General features: G+C 39.0%; 1 protein-coding gene across 1 annotated transcript; it reads left to right on the forward strand.

Moving 5' to 3' along the window:
• The first annotated feature begins 514 nt into the window (after positions 1-514).
• Positions 515-14911, forward strand: CHEK2 (checkpoint kinase 2). The gene is made up of 14 exons (XM_010074442.1): positions 515-764; positions 1269-1393; positions 1644-1791; positions 2552-2642; positions 3133-3241; positions 5013-5066; positions 5846-5907; positions 6409-6508; positions 8173-8259; positions 8962-9125; positions 9345-9460; positions 9768-9853; positions 14000-14080; positions 14682-14911. Exons 1-14 carry the CDS (start codon positions 515-517, stop codon positions 14775-14777), a joined length of 1569 nt encoding a protein of 522 aa, XP_010072744.1. The 3' UTR covers positions 14778-14911.
• The last annotated feature ends 997 nt before the right edge of the window (positions 14912-15908 follow it).

Consider the following 15908-nt stretch of genomic DNA (forward strand, 5'->3'; position numbering starts at 1 on the left):
AGATCTGTGGAAAGCTGTTATAGCCGGTATTGAAGGAATATTCAGCCAAAGCATTGGATTTGCTTGTTGTGTGATACATCTGCCGGGTGCCTTCAGCATTAAGAAGAAGTACGTTGTTTTATAGTTCTGATTTTTCCTTTTTCAGTTTCCCTCTATGTCTGGGGAGCTGCCGCGGTTGCCACTTTGCGTGAGGATGCTTTGGCAGAGAGTGCTGCACATGCGTTTGTGACACAGACCGTGAGCCCTGAGGAGCTCGAGTGAAAGTCCGGGAATAAGATTTAACTGCTGTTAGAACCGGCAGAGGGAGCACCCCATTCTTCTTTTAAAAGGAAGAGCATAGTTTGCAAAATTTGTGGGCGTTTACATACAATCCACATATGCACAGTTAGGGTGAAAGTTTTACTTATTTGAAGACTGAGTATAGCCTTGGATATTCGTAGCACAGTGCGTGAATGTTTGTTAATTTTACTTTGCTGTAGTAATTGTTTTTTTAAACATTCTCTTTGAAGCCAAGATGTCTCGAGAGACTGGAAGTGAAGCGCAGCAGTCTCAAGGTGCCCGTCAGTCACAGAGTGGTGCCAGTTCTTCTTCCAGTGGGTCTCAGAGTACTAGTCAGTCTTCCTCAAGTTCGGGGACCCTCAGTTCTTTGGACACTGTTCCCACTCAGGAGCTTCCGTCGATCCCTGAGGACCAGGAATCTGAAGAGCTTGCTCCTCAGCCTTGGGGTCGGCTCTTTGCACTTGGAAAAGGTTTCATCAACTGTGGTATGTGCATTCAGAAAAGTTGTAAGCAGCTTGGTAGGGAGCAGTGTCTTCATTTTCAAATTAAGTAAGAGCAAATTCAAGTGTAAGCTTCCAACTTTTGCAGTAATGCTGTATTCCGTACTACTTCCCAGTGTTTATACTGAGTACCCAGATACACAGTGTCCGTAGACTTAGAGGGATTCTAGGGTATTCGTGTTCTTTGTTACTTGATTCATTTTTCCATTTCATAACTTATTTTGTTTATATATCATAGGAGTGTCTCTGTATTGCTGAAGGTGAATTGAAAACTCTACTATTATTAAAGAGGATCAAATTATTAGGATATTTACAAGGTGTTGATAGCACATAGTGCTTTGTCTGAACTAAGACAAATAAACTTGATTGCATAGGAAGAATCTTGTCATTGTTATCTTAATACCATTTGGTATTGCTCTGTAGTGCCATAGTTGATAACTTCCTGCAATTTTGTGTTCTGTCTCTGCTTTACTTCCCCCGCCTCTACAGACTGTGTGAATGATGAATACTGGTTTGGAAGAGACAAAAGCTGCGATTACAGTTTTTCTAAGCTGGGATTGTCTGAGACAGGCTTCTACCAAAACTATAGCAAGAAGCATTTCCGAATTTTCAGGGTAGGTGTTGAAAGGGTTAGCTGTCTTTTCCTGTCTTGGCATAGTTGAAAAAGATTGACTTTGGTGGGGGTGGAACCTAAAGAAATCAAAGTTTAAGTGCCTTCTATGCTCCCTTAACCCAGTTTATGAAATAACCTCAGTAGTCTGATTTCCTGAGCCAACAATAGTAAATTTCTGTAGTCTGTCATGACTTTACAGTAAAGTAACTTTTCTGCTGCTGTTATTTTTCCCATTTTTTTTTCTCTTTGAGGAAATGGGTCCAAAAAATTCCTATGTTGCCTACATTGAAGACCACAGTGCAAATGGAACTTTTGTTAATAGAGAGCTTGTTGGAAAAGGGAAGAGGCTTCCACTGACTCACAACTCTGACATTGCACTGTCTATACAGACTAATAAGGGTAAAATGTAATATAAGTATGTTCTTCATGTGTTGACCAATAGGTCATTTCTGTAGTGGTTTCAGTAACTTTCTTGCAAGCTGAGCTTCATGTGTGTTGTTAAAATATAGCTACGAATTTCTGTTTTATTACTTGCATTAAAATTATCTGTATCTACCTCAACCCTAGGGAAAAAAATGAAAAAAGGAAATTTAAAAGAAGCTGCATCAGGAACCACCTTACTAGAGTATAAACGTCTATAGTTGTTTTCCTATTTTCGAAACAATTTCGTGCTTCAATAGCTGTGTATGTGGTGATGGGAAAAGGGGAAACAGACTATTCAAGGGAAGTTAAAAAACCCCCAGGTACTTACCAGATGCTGCATAATAATTAAAAAACCCTCTTAAAAATTAGCAGGGTTGGGGGTTTGTTTCTTTGTCTTTGCTTTTCCACTGAGATGCTGTCTTCCTGATTGCTGCTTCTCTTTGTTCCCAGCTGGGACGTTGAAATTCTTGCCTATTTTGTCCTTAAACGTAGTCTTAATTGATTAACAGCTGTTGTGAAGTTAATACCAAAGATGTCAGTTTTCAGGAATAAGATCACCTTGCTAACCCATAGCTGATGTCATTTATAGCATCAGTTGACTTGTTTATGTTTTTCTTCTAGCAGGCAGCACTTTCTTAGTTATGTTGCTGACTGTAAAGCTCAGGAAGTATAGTTCTTTGTTATAACAAAATGTGTAAGTTGATAACAGGAAAATTACCTCTACTCATTTTCCTAGTGTTTGTATTTTCTGATCCTATGGTGGATGATCAGTTGGTGTTTCCTAGAGAATTCAAAGAGAAATATATCATGTCGAAGACTTTGGGAAGGTAAGCATCCTTCTTTCTGTAGTATTAAGCATTAATGTTGTTGTCATGTTGAGTGCAAAATACAAAGATTTATTTCTGTTGTATAATTGCTACTTAGCAAAAATAAAAGTATTGTCATACCTGTTCTTCAGACCTATGCAGTCTGGTGTTGAGAGAACTCTTCACTAGGCTCTCTTCTCTGAAACACATCTGTGTGATGGAAATGCTGACCGAGCTTGTCCCTGATACTCATTGGTACCCTTTGTGCAAACACATCACTTGCTCTACATATTTACTCCTGTGTTTTTGAGTGGGCGGCCCTTGACATCACTTGCTGTTTAGACTCCTGACTATTTAATGCTTTATGATAAATTTTTGACAACATGCTATAATCAGAAAATTAGAAAACAGCAGCCTCAAACTGTGTGTAACCTAATGCTTTCATTCCATTTGTGATGCAGTTTTTTGAAAAGTATTTCTAGGCATTAATGTAGGTGTGCTTTTATGTTAGTGGTGCCTGTGGAGAAGTCAAACTGGCATTTGAGAAGAGCACCTGTAACAAAGTTGCGGTAAAGATCATCAACAAACGGAAGTTTATGGCAAGCGGTATTAGAGAGGCAGTAAGTATTTTTGTTTGTCTTTTGTCCGTCTTGCTGTGGTCTTGGAATATTTGGTAACTCTCCGACTCCTTCAGCTCTCTTCAACTAAAGAGGATTTTCTCACTTAATGTCTTCTGTGTGCAATTTCAAAATGCCTTTTAATCTTACAGATTCTATAGAATGCTGTAGAAAATTGCTTTTGTTCTTTGACCACATTTCATTATGTTCATACTTTAGGACAGTGTGTTAATGCAGTATATGCGAAGGGTGGTGGGGAGTCTTGTGGCATTTATCTCCTAAAATGCATCAGATCAGCACAGCATGACCAAAAATTTACAAACTACTAATTCTGTTGTATTCTCCATCTTAAGACTTTGTATTAAAATCATATGAAGCCTTTTGGGAAGGACTTTTCATGTGTCTAGTCTTGTAGCAGAAGCCTGAGTTTGAAGGAAAAGAGCAAGTCAAGTGGCTTTACTCCAATATGAGAAAAAGATCCCAGCAACTTCCTATCTGTTACTCTAACTTTGATTTTATATAAGGGTATAGGATAAACTTTGAAAAAAAAAAAAGTTAGAGGCAAAAGTGCATGGAAGGAGTTATGTAAGTTGTGTTTCTGTGGATTTACTAAAATTAGATCAAGTTGGATTAACCTTATTAATTTCTTTGATGAGAAAACGGGCTTCAGCGCACAGATAGAATACACAGAATCTCTTCAAACTGACACAGTATTTCATCAGGTACTGTATAGGAAACTACTGCTTGATCTGGAAAATATTTTTGTAAAGGGAAAAATTCTGAGGTGGAAAGGTAGCTGGCTGAGGAAATGAGCAGAATTAGATACTAGTGGAAGTTTTGAGAACTTCTCTTGAGATGAGTCTTCTGTACTATTACATTTAGAGATCATGGCACAAAAAAGTCAGAATATACAAATTCAGCTCTTGGCACTGACCTCTGGAAGGGAAGAGTGCAGTATAGTGTATGAAGAACTGATACTTTGGAATGCTGGAGTAATAACAGATAATGTTTAATTGTGCAAATTGTATACTTCAAGATCAGTGACGATTTCTGCTATAACCTATGCTTTTCCTAGTTCAAAGGAGGAGGTAGATGTAGTTATTTGCGGGTAAATACGTGACATCAATGTGACTGAAAATTGCAAAATGCAGTTTTAGAACATTTCTAATAAAGATTAAGAAATGCTATTATGAACTATAATTATTAAGAAATAATATTTACAAAACAGAGAGAGGACTGCATTTGGAGTGTTGTATACAGATTTGATTGTGTGTATGTTTAAAGATGATTGGTTTGGATTGGAAGAAGAGAAAAAAAAACCAACTTGTGTGTTGATTTCATAGGTTGAGCCTGAGCCACAGATTAAAAGGATCTGTTAATATTATCTTGCAAAATCAAGGCTAGGAGAGCGTAGAATTTAATTTTAGGGTTACTCCATGTGGGAAGCATCTTGGAGGATGCATTTAGAGGACAATGCCAATGTATATGCTCACCAAGGTTATTTGTTTTAGTTTGGAAATTAGATGGAGATTACTAACCTGCAGTGAAATAACATGGCTGGAGCAATATCCTGCTACAGATAGTGAGAGTAGACCATTCATGTAATTCACTGACGGCACCTGATCAGTTTATGGGAAAAGATTGTAAGTTATGGTCGCTTAAAGTAGCAAGGGACATGAGATGATGGCTTTTCTGGTTCTGTCTCTTAGTTCTGACGTGTCTTATTCCAGAACAGCACTGTCTTACCCAATATGATGTTTGATTCTTTTAATAGAACCCAGCTTTCAATATCAATACAGAAATTGAAATTTTGAAGAAAATAGATCATGTGAGTGTTACTGTACTTTTTTATTCCTTTTTGCTGCCTACTGTACGTCTGTAGTTCACTGATCTTGGCGTAGTAACTAAAGATCAATGTTATCCGTTTAGAAAATATGTTAAAGAATGCATGGTATTTTTCTTGTAAATAAGTCTATTGAACACTTATTTTTTCTTTTTTAAAGTATACTGTGTCTACAGATTTGAGGTTTTAAAACTTTGAATAACTGAGATGTAAATTTGAGAAGAAACTTCACAGGAGAAGTTTCAACCTGAACCACTGTTGTAGAAATCTTTCCTTGATGCGTGTTTTTGTAAATACTGCCAGATAACCAAATATAACGATTAGATTCCACTGGCCATTTTTAAAAATTTATATCCCTTCTTTCCCCTGCATCCCACCACCTGCAAAAGGCATTTTTTTTAAACTTTTGTTATGCATAGCTTAATGAACTTTCCCTTGCTTCCCTGAGTACTATTATGTGTAAAGAAAATATTGAAGGTGTATTGACTTGCAACCAGAGAAAATAAGGATGCACGGTGAGCTGTAGCTGCCACAACAGTTGAATGTTTTTGTGTGTGGAGGCATGGGGGACAAGGCAACAGACTGGAATACTGGAGTTGCTGAAGCCTGGGGCACTAGTGGATTGTGCTAAGCGTTAGTTTAACTGGAATGGTTGAAACCATGGCAAAATAGGAACTTCAGGATGATAAACTGTTGATAGATTCATTTGTAAAAAATAACACTACTTTTTTGTGTGTGTCCATTTGTGTTCCCTTTTTTATTAGCCTTGCTTAATCAAGATCAAAAACTTCTTTGAAGCAGAGGATTACTACATTGTTTTGGAACTGTAAGTAACTTGTTTGAAAGTAAATGCACAAAATGGAATGTTTTTCATAGACACAAAGAGTGTGTGTAGTTCTGAACTCTGTGTTTTTGTTTGTTTTGTTTTATTTTTCTTTTGCTGAACTCCACAGTTCTCCCAAACCTCAGTAAAATTAGGAATTAGGATAACAAGGACAGTAATCCTGCTATACTTTGAATGCACTTAGTGCCTGGATAATTGCCCACTATGCTGCTGCTGCAGATTGCTGCTACTTTTTTTGATTCTGAGTTCGCAAGAGGAGGCTGATCAAAGAGGAGGCTCTGTTGTAACAACTCCCAGGGAAGACTCGGGAGGTTAGGCCTAATTCAGCAGTGTGTGTGCTGTGTTTAGGACATTGCTCACTCATTTTCAGAAATATATTCCTTCTTTGTAGCCAGAATAGCCAAAGGTTTTGGTCTCAGTCTTGTCTAATGAGATTAATATTTTTGAAGTAATATGCTGACTTGTTACCTGCGTTTGTTTTAGGATGGAAGGAGGAGAATTGTATGACAGAGTGTCGAGGCCAATCAAGATGAAAGAAGCCACCTGCAAGCTGTATTTTTATCAGATGCTGCTGGCTGTAAAGGTACATAACAATGAATTCTACCAAGGAAAATATGGTTATGCATATGAATGTCAGTCACGATTTTTTTTTTCTGTCATTTGTCACTTCTGAAACCTGTGCGAGCCATCAGTACAGCACTCTTTAACAAGTAGGTTTAACAAGATCCTTTACCTCAGTGCAGCCAAAGAACATCCAAACACACTTATTAAAAATAGGGACTAAAGTAGTCATGCAGGTTGTGCTCATTGATGGCAAGATTATCATGTGAGTCTTTTTAGTAGTGTGTGGGCAAACAGTCATCAGTGTTGTCGTCTTCAAAAAAATTGAATGCTTACTAGGTGCTCCTGAATAAGCATTTCAGTTCACAGTAGACAACAGATTAAGACTACTTTAACAGATCTCAGATCTTAGATAAATTTCTTCTAAATTAATGAAATCGTAAGCATATTTCATTAGTAACTTCTGCAAGATTGTTTTGTACATCAAACTTAATTGTCTGGACATGAATATGCTTTCAGATCAATTCTTTTCCTTTTCTCTTTTGACTCAATTTTAACATCTTGAAACTGCCAAAACCAGAATGTAATAGTTGTTCTGTAGTAGGAATTAATATATAATAAACCTAGAGTTATTTTCCTCATTAGTGAGTAAACTATTTTATTTTTCCCCAATTCTCATTTTTGGGACAGCTGCTCATGTAATAAAAGTGATGTCATTACTTTCTACTTCGTAATGATACTATGTCTTCAGATACAATAAAGAAAAGCTTCCCTCCGGTGTAAATGCGAAGACATCTCTAGTACGTATTTTGGACTACTAGTTAGAATCAATGTTGTTCCTAGTTTTAACATGGACTTCATTGTATCATAATATATCAGTCATTCATGACTGAGCTTTGATTCTTGCTTGCTGTCAGATGTTCTCCTGATGAAGCTAGAAGTCTATTCTCAGGTTTGGAGCCAGTAGAAAACTGGACAGTAGGCTTACATGTAGACTTCAGAAGTACAGACAAGGGAACAATTCTGGACTTGCCTCAAGGAAGTAACCTTTTCAAAATCCTTTGTATATTCAACCTGACATGGATCTTGTATCTCCTCCTTTCTCAGTTTTCCTGGTTATATCACCAGGTTTTTCAGCCCCCAGCTCTCTGATGACTGAGGTGTTTTTTAAATCTGTACACCGTTACTCACCAGTGCAAGGACTGTTGTGGCATGGTGAACATTTGTCTTTGCAAACTGAGACGTGGACTTGTATTTAGGAGGGTATGATCATACAATAATAATGACTAAGAGAAAAGAGAGAGATGGAAAACCAGAATTCCCACAAAGGCAACGTGGAACTTTGGTCTTCCTTAGTTCTGTTGCTTTTACTGAGATGAAGAAAGAAAGTTAGCTTTCCAGTGAATGGGAGGAACAGAATGTCTTGCCAGGTCTGCATACTGTGCTTGCTTTGAGGTTTGACTTTTGAAGCATAATGGTTTCTAAGGTTATTTTTTTTGTTTATTTAGTTTTTGGTGGTTTTTCTTAAGAAGAGAGAGTCATAAGCCATGTCGCTTTAAATGCACGCATGCCTCTTACATAACCATTTCAGTTATCCTGCCATTGCTATATGAAAAACTGGAAAGCTTATGTTTAAAAAAAGTTAATAGTCTGTTTTTCTTGGATTGTATATCTGTATGTATCTAGTATCTTCATGATAATGGAATTATACACCGAGATCTGAAGCCAGAGAATGTGCTACTCTCATCTTCTGAAGAGGCATGTCTTATAAAGGTAAAGAAATATTTCTTCTTGTTCATTTAGAAATTTGTGAGTATTCCTTCCCACTCTTCTCAATATTTAGTTAAACATAGCAGAAAAAAAAATTACTGAATTAGTAATACAAACTATGAAGTAACTTAAAACATTGAGGTTTTTCTTCCTAAGTTTAATTTTACTCTTGTAGATATTTCAACCCATACACTTATCTAAGAACATCTGAGAAATGTTGTGCTTGTGCAGCACTTAATTGAGTACACAACTTCAAATGTTGATCTAAATCCAAATTTTTGGATTACAGGCTGTATGGTGACAGGTTTTTTTGTTGTTGTTTTATTTTTTTTGTGGGTGTTTTTTGTGTGGGTTTTTTCCCAAATAAAGCATTGAATAGATTTGCATGCTAAGTAATCCCTTCTAAAAAGCCACAATTCCTTTATTCTGTGGTTGTCCATTTACATCCAAATCCAAGAGTACTTTTTGCTAGTGTAAAGTGTGGTCTTCTGTCATATTTCTCCCTACTACTCCTCCCCTGCTGTCAGTTGTTGTTTACTGACTACTTGATAATGTTTGGGGTAAATTTTGTTCATAGTCATGTACTGGAACTGATTTGGACAGAAGAAACTTACTGTTAACCTCCTGATGTATCTTGACAAGATGATATATCCTAGTACAATCAATCCCAATGTGTAATGTGGTGTTACCATTTTTAAATACAAGATTACAGATTTTGGACAATCCAAGATTCTTGGAGAAACTTCTCTCATGAAAACATTATGTGGTACTCCCACGTATCTTGCTCCTGAGGTTCTGAATTCACTTGGGACTGCTGGATACAGCCGAGCTGTGGACTGCTGGAGTTTAGGAGTTATTCTTTTTGTATGGTAAGATGTTGTATAGATTGCTATCTTAATTGGGCAGTCACTGTCATACACGGCTTGAGACTTGGCAAGTTTAGTATCTTTATTAGGAAGTAAAAGTGTGTTTAAAAATACACACGTGTGAAAGATGATATGATAGCAGATGCTTTAAAATGTTTGATTTTAGAGAATTTGCGAGAGCGAATGGAACACTTATTTAACTTGTTTTCTTCTTTTATATAGCTTGTGTGGATATCCACCATTTAATGAGCAAAATACTCAACTATCTTTGAAAGATCAAATCACTCGTGGAGAATACACGTTCATTCCAAAAGAATGGAAGCATGTATCAGATACAGGTATGACTCCATTACAATGGGTAGCAGAATATCTAGCTCTTTTCTTGTAGTTTTTGTTTTCCTTTTTTTCGGTATACTGAAAAGTGTTGAATCATGTGCATGTGAAGGAAAAATGGTTACAGTCCGCAGCCCTTCTTATGCATAGAAAAAAATAAAATTATCTGCCCATCCAGTATTATTTGGCATTGTTCTGAAGTGTTATAAGACACGTTGTTGCACATAACTTTGGTGTATGCGCATTGCAGAACTTATTTTCAGGTAATTAATTAACTGATCATGTGCCAACCAACTCTTTTTATTATCTTAGCTCTGGATCTTGTGAAGAAGCTGTTGGTAGTAGATCCAAGTAAACGTCTTACAACAGAGGAAGCCTTAGAGCATCCTTGGCTTCAGGTAGGAGTTGAGTCGTAACTGAAGTACAGCAAAGCTGGCTTGTTCTGGGGATAACTGATATTAAACTGCTTCTCATACTCTGGTCCTGCTTCAACACCCTTTGTATGCCTCCATGACCTGCTCTGAATTTAATGGAAAATCCTGGGTCTCTGGAATTTTTTTCTCAGAAAATAAAGCCCAATCTGCATCTGTAGCTAGTCTGTGCTTTCAAATTTTTAGTCCCTGCAGAGAGGACTGCAAAAAAAGCATGGAGTATTCTGCTGAATACCTTCTTTCAATATAACCAGCAGCTTCTGCATCCTTTCTGACGCACCTCTTCTCACAACTCTTTAACATCTGAGAATCAAGATGGGGTTTTTAGAGAGCAAGTCTGATTGTGGTTCTGATAGGATGGACCTCCTCCTTTGAGCATTGTAACAGAGTCCCACTTCCTCGTTTTGTTTGTGTGGGCAGGCAGTGCAGAATCCTGCAGAGTTTGTTTCTGGCAAGTGTCCAGGACTACTGTGTTCTTACTGTGATGAGTATGAATAAGTGTCACTGGTTTGGGAACCCTCTGAGTAGGAGGAGGTGGTTTCCCTGCCCCCTGTAACAGTATAATTAGGTTTGTGAGAGGTAGTCTTTAGGTGGTCTTTTATTGATTTTGGCACTCCAGAGAGGACCACTGGGCCTATGAGATTTCCTGGATATTTTTGCTTGAGGAGGCTGAAGAAAGTCACCCAGTCTACCTCTGAGCCACACAGTGGGTTGTATTTACTCAGGCTGAGCATAATGCTATTCGTATTCCCCCCCAGGAACAGTGCCTGGTTTCAGTGCTTAGGTAAAGAGCATAAGAAACAGGGTGGAAGCAAGGGAGTATCACTCAGTGCTCAACAGCCGGCAGCTTCCTGAGACACAACATGCGTTTGGATTACTGTTTTTAAGTCACTATCTTGTCCTAATTATACTGCTGGGCATCAGAAGATTCTTCTTGGTGTTCCTGGCTTTTACTGCTGTAGTTTGTGTGTAACTTCTACAGTGAGTTAATCAGATGTAGATTCTTAGATTTAGATTATAATTCTGAGCAGGAAATGTTATTGATAAATCATGCTACATTGATTTTAAGAATCGCTGACGCCTAATGGGAAGGGGGAAATACATGGCAGTGATTTGGACAAGCTAAGAATTTGGGATATTTCAGCATGTAAACTTAAGTTGTTAGCATGTTGGTCATATATTCCCTTTAGGGACACCTCTTACTGCTGTGGTTAATTTTGAAGACAGGACAAAAAGTTCTAGAAAACATCATACCTGCAAATCCAAATGGCATTCAGATGCCATTCTTTAAACTGTTTCCCTTCATGGGGTGTTACTAAGAGTATCAGTTGTTTATAGGTGATGTGCACTGCCTGCTTGGAAGGCCAACATCCAATATGTTCAGTTCTAGATATCACACACGTTGAATACTACCACCAAAAGACCTCCTTGAGTCCTGTTACTGTGAGTAGTGAGAAGGAGTTACTGGCTCCCCACTCCCTCTTGTGTTGTCTGTAAGTATTGTCTTTAAAAGTTAGTATGGAAAAAGCACAACAGATGCATACTGCATGTGTACAGCTAATGCCTCTTAGCCTTCTCTAACGATTGTGGGCCCACTAGGGAATTTTTCAGATATTAAAAGTGAGCATGTTCTTAAAAAAAAACCTTAATTTCTACAGCTTTATTTAAACCAGGAGTGCTTTCAAATTACTGTTACTGTTTACTCCATTCTTTGCTATGATAATGGAACAAAATCACGCAACCTGTTAGCTTCAGTAAGTTGTTTAAAATAAATGTGTGGTTTTGGTTCTAGTTCTGTTCAAAGAACAGTTTCTGTTCAAAGCTGAGCCAAAGGAAAAGATCTGTATTAAATCACTATGAACAGCATATTTCATTTAGTGCTGGGAAAGGTTTAAAAACCTGATTTCAGATTTGGAAGTCTGATTTAGGGTTTGCAGGTAATCCATAGCGACCCATTCTAATAAAATTCCTGCAGCAGAAATTGCTGAAACTAGGGAATGAGATTTTCTTTTTAAACCAGGGAGTATAGTACATCAACTAAATGTGGTGTTTGCTGCAATTTCCTGTTCCCTGTGGTTGCCCAGCATATACCAAGAGCACCCTGGTCCCTGGCAGCTGAACCAGAATGAGGTTACATGCCAGCTTTTTCTCTTGAAACATGCCTGACCTTCTGCTAAACTAGTTTCTCTTAACAAAGGATCGCTGCTGCCTTTCCCTCCCCTTGCTCTGGCTCCCTGCTCTTACTGCTTCCTCGGCCAGGCCTGTTTGTGCACAGCTGAGACTAACAGGTCCACTGCTTTCAGTGCATCTCTCCCAGACTGTTTCCCTCCACTAATGGCAGCTTCTAGCTTACCGCTTTGGGTAAACAGGCGGTGAACTGTACTATCCAGCGACCTTCTGTAGAGATACGAATCTTCTGTAAATAATACAGTACTTGTTGAGAATCGTTTGGGTTTTCAAAAGGGAAACATCAGTTAAATGCTTACCCAAATTCTGAATATTTGCTTTACAAATGTTTCCATTTACAACCCTTACTATGTTCTATGGACTTACTTATGTTAAGTATAACTGTGGGATGCTTTTTGAGATAATGTTTTGTTTGGAAGTTTGGTGTGTGGGTGTTTGGGGTTTTTTGTTTGTTTCTTTGTTTTGGTTTGGTTTTTTTTTTAGGGTATGGGTGTTTTAGCTGGTTCTTCTCTACCTACTGTGTACAACAGGTTTGCTTTTGGCGAGGTGGAGGCAATGAAAACTACCCAAATTTGCGATACTGATGAAGCTGAGCTAGTGGAAATGAAAATATGCTGTTAGACCAGGAAGTCATTATGAGAACAGAATGTAAGACTATAGGGAAAATACTTGTTTTTCAAGAGCAACTAACTCTGTTTTGATGAAAGCAGGCACCAAGTCCTCATGAGGCCTCTTCTCATATGACTGACTAATGAATTACCTGCACAAACTCCTAGCCTGTACATTCTGTTCTTTCAGTGTTGTTATACTTTGTTGAACAACACTGCAAGTTCAGGTTGAGCTTGACTAGTATCAGCTAAGGAGTCACGGAGGGACAACTGTTTCTTTGTAGAATGAAACAGAACTATTTTTCTTACCAGCACTGTACATAAACCACATGGTCAAAATTTTACCGTGGGGCATATCAGAATCATAGAATGATAGAATGATTTGGGTTGGAAGGGACCTTCAAAGGTCATCCAGCCCAACCCCTGCTCCAGTGAGCAGGGACACCTCCCACCAGCCCAGGTTGCCCAAAGCCTCATCCAGCCTGGCCTTGAACCCCTCCAGGGATGGGGCATCCACAGCTGCTCTGGGCAGCCTGGGCCACTGCCTCACCCCTCTCATGGTAAAAAATGTCTTCCTTATGTCTGGTCTGAACCTACCCTCTTTCAGTTTAAAACCATGACACCTTGTCCTATCGCTGCAGGCCCTATTAAAGTCTGTCACCATCGTGCTTATAAACCCCCTTTAAGTACTGAAAGGCCACAATAAGGTCTCCCCGGAGCCTTCTCTTCTCCAGGCCCAACTCTTTCAGCCTGTCCTCGCACGGGAGCTGCTCCAGCCCTCGCACCATCTCCGGGGCTCCTCTGGCCCCGCTCCAGCAGCTCCGTGTCTGTCCTGTGCTGAGGACCCCAGAGCTGGGGGCAGCACTGCAGGGGGGGTCTCACCAGAGCAGAGGGGGACAATCCCCTCCCTTGCCCTGCTGCTCACGCTGCTGGGGATGCCGCCCAGGACACAGGTGGTTTCTGGGATGGCCATCCAGCCAATTCCTTATCCATCGAATAGTCCATCCATCAAATCCGTATCTGTCCAATTTAGAGAGAAGGATGTTGTGGGGGAAGTCCAGATAGACAACATAGTGGCTCTTCCCCTGTCCACTGAGGGGTAGTAGCTCCATCACAGAAGGCCGCTAGGTTGATCAGGCAAGACTTGCCCTTGGTGAAGCCATATTAGGAAGGTGTTGGTTTGGGGGGAAGTGAGGGGAGCTCCTTTTCTCCTTTATTCATTCATTCTTTAATTGCAGATCCATTTCAATATCTAAAACTTAGGCCTTTCCCTTAAATATTCTGTACACCATTTAGAGTTACTGCTTTTTGTTCACAGGATGAGGATATGAAGAGTACATTTCAACATCTACTTGCTCAGACACGAGCTAATATGAATCCACCACAAACATCAAAAATGGTATGTGTGACAGGTAATTTGAAGATTAATGTTTGATGCATAGAGAAAACTGATTTCAAAGTAATCCATAATAAGAAAATAGATTAATTTTGAGAGCTTAGAGAAATGTGCATTTTGGCTGTATGTAGCAGTCCTCTAATGATCTCTGCTTTCTGAACAGAAGCAATGGACTTTTGTGCTTTGGCAAGACACTTCGTTTAAATGTCGTTTAACAGTCTCCTAGGCTTTAAAGGATTATTCATGTATTTAAAATTAAATTGTCGAGTATGTATGTTTTTGATGGATTCAAGTCACAAATGTTTAGTATTCAAGGAAAAATTCTCATGTTAGTGAAGGTTTTTAGAAATGATATTGTGACAGTTGTTATCAGATGCTAATTGGGAGAATTTTAAACAGCAGTGGAAGACAAAGCTGGGGACAGTGTCTTATATGAGAAGGATCAAATATAATTAGATAGGTCTTCGCAGAGAAACATTGGTTACTCATGCTGCTTTTTTGGTCACAGAAAGGAGACTTTATCCAACATCTGTAACTCAGTAGCAAGCAAACCAGTTAGGCTCTCTTCCCTGATTTCATGCAGTCATCCTGTTGTGTCTTTTAGCCAACCGCAACAAGAAAGCGTCTCCATGAAAATGAGGAAGAATCTGGCTCTTCCAAGCGTGCTGTTCCTTCTACATCACTTCAGAAAATGAGGTGAAAAAAGAGACAAAGTGACTTGTTAATTATAGCTTTTTTATGGAAAGCAGAATTTTTATTTAAGAAAAATCTTAATAATGGAATAACTGTTGAAGATGCAATTGCTAAATAAAAATAACTTTGTAAGACTGAAGTGATTGCTGTGTACGCATGAGAAAATACACAAATAGTCCTGTTCTATTTCATGCAGTTGTCTGACTTGAGGGTATCAGAAAAACTCATGAACTAAGTTACTGAAAATGTTTAGGCTAGCTCCATCACCGCCTACACTGTTTCTTCTGTTCCAGTTTCTAGGTTAGGCATGGAAATACTCTTTAGTCCTCACAGATGAAAAAGGAATACTAAATTTGCCGAGCTTTTGCCTGAGACATAGTATTACCTGACACAAAATGCTGCCCACAGACTTCTGAGGACCTGTATAGTATTCACTTTTGATGTAAAACTACAGAGGGACCGTGGGCGCTCTGAACTTCAGATAAATACTAAATTGGGGGCTGGCAGACTCAGCAGTGTTGTGATCAGGGGAGTGGCTGATTGATGGGCTTTCAAAGCAAAAGTTACCATCTGCATGTAGTTTCTAAGGGGTCTCTCGTGAAAAGTGTGTGCTGTGTTTGTTTCCCTTAGGATGGACTGAGGGAGAGGAAACAGTGACAAGTGAGGTAAGGAAGATGTGCCAGTTCCTGCCAGAGAAGAACTAGGGATTGAACTGAGAGAGAAACAATTTGTAATTTGCTTGTCTGTTAAGTGAAAACTTTGGACTGTGTCCCTCTTACTAAAGGATATTAATTTCATTATTAACTAAGAGGGTGAAAGGTAGTGACTTTGTTCTAAAACATGGATCTTCTGCTGAGAGGCATTTACTGTCAATTGACAAGATCTCTGCCATAGGCACATATGGGCAAACCTGACTCATGAATGTCTTAACTCCTACTTGACATTGGTTAATTTCATAACGCATTAGGTTTTGTTTTTTCCCAATCAGTTGACAGTAAATGCCTGCACCCGGGGTTAGGTGTGTGATCTGGAAAACTGCAAAAGCCACCCGTGACGGTGTCCCTGCCGGGAGGTGACGGTGACGGTGTCCCTGCTGCCTGGAGCCCGCAGCGCTGGGACCGGGTCCCCTCACACTCGG

The sequence above is a fragment of the Pterocles gutturalis genome, unplaced genomic scaffold (genome assembly GCF_000699245.1).
Source record: "Pterocles gutturalis isolate BGI_N339 unplaced genomic scaffold, ASM69924v1 scaffold20547, whole genome shotgun sequence".
Classification (NCBI taxonomy): Eukaryota; Metazoa; Chordata; class Aves; order Pterocliformes; family Pteroclidae; genus Pterocles; species Pterocles gutturalis.

Bases quoted from the DNA above. Each gene is read 5' to 3' on its own strand.
- CHEK2 (XM_010074442.1), top strand. From the start codon at position 515: ATGTCTCGAGAGACTGGAAGTGAAGCGCAGCAGTCTCAAGGTGCCCGT. The intron at 5,908-6,408 runs GTAAGTAACTTG...CGTTTGTTTTAG, and splicing joins TACTACATTGTTTTGGAACT to GATGGAAGGAGGAGAATTGT. The intron at 9,854-13,999 runs GTAGGAGTTGAG...TTTTGTTCACAG, and splicing joins TAGAGCATCCTTGGCTTCAG to GATGAGGATATGAAGAGTAC.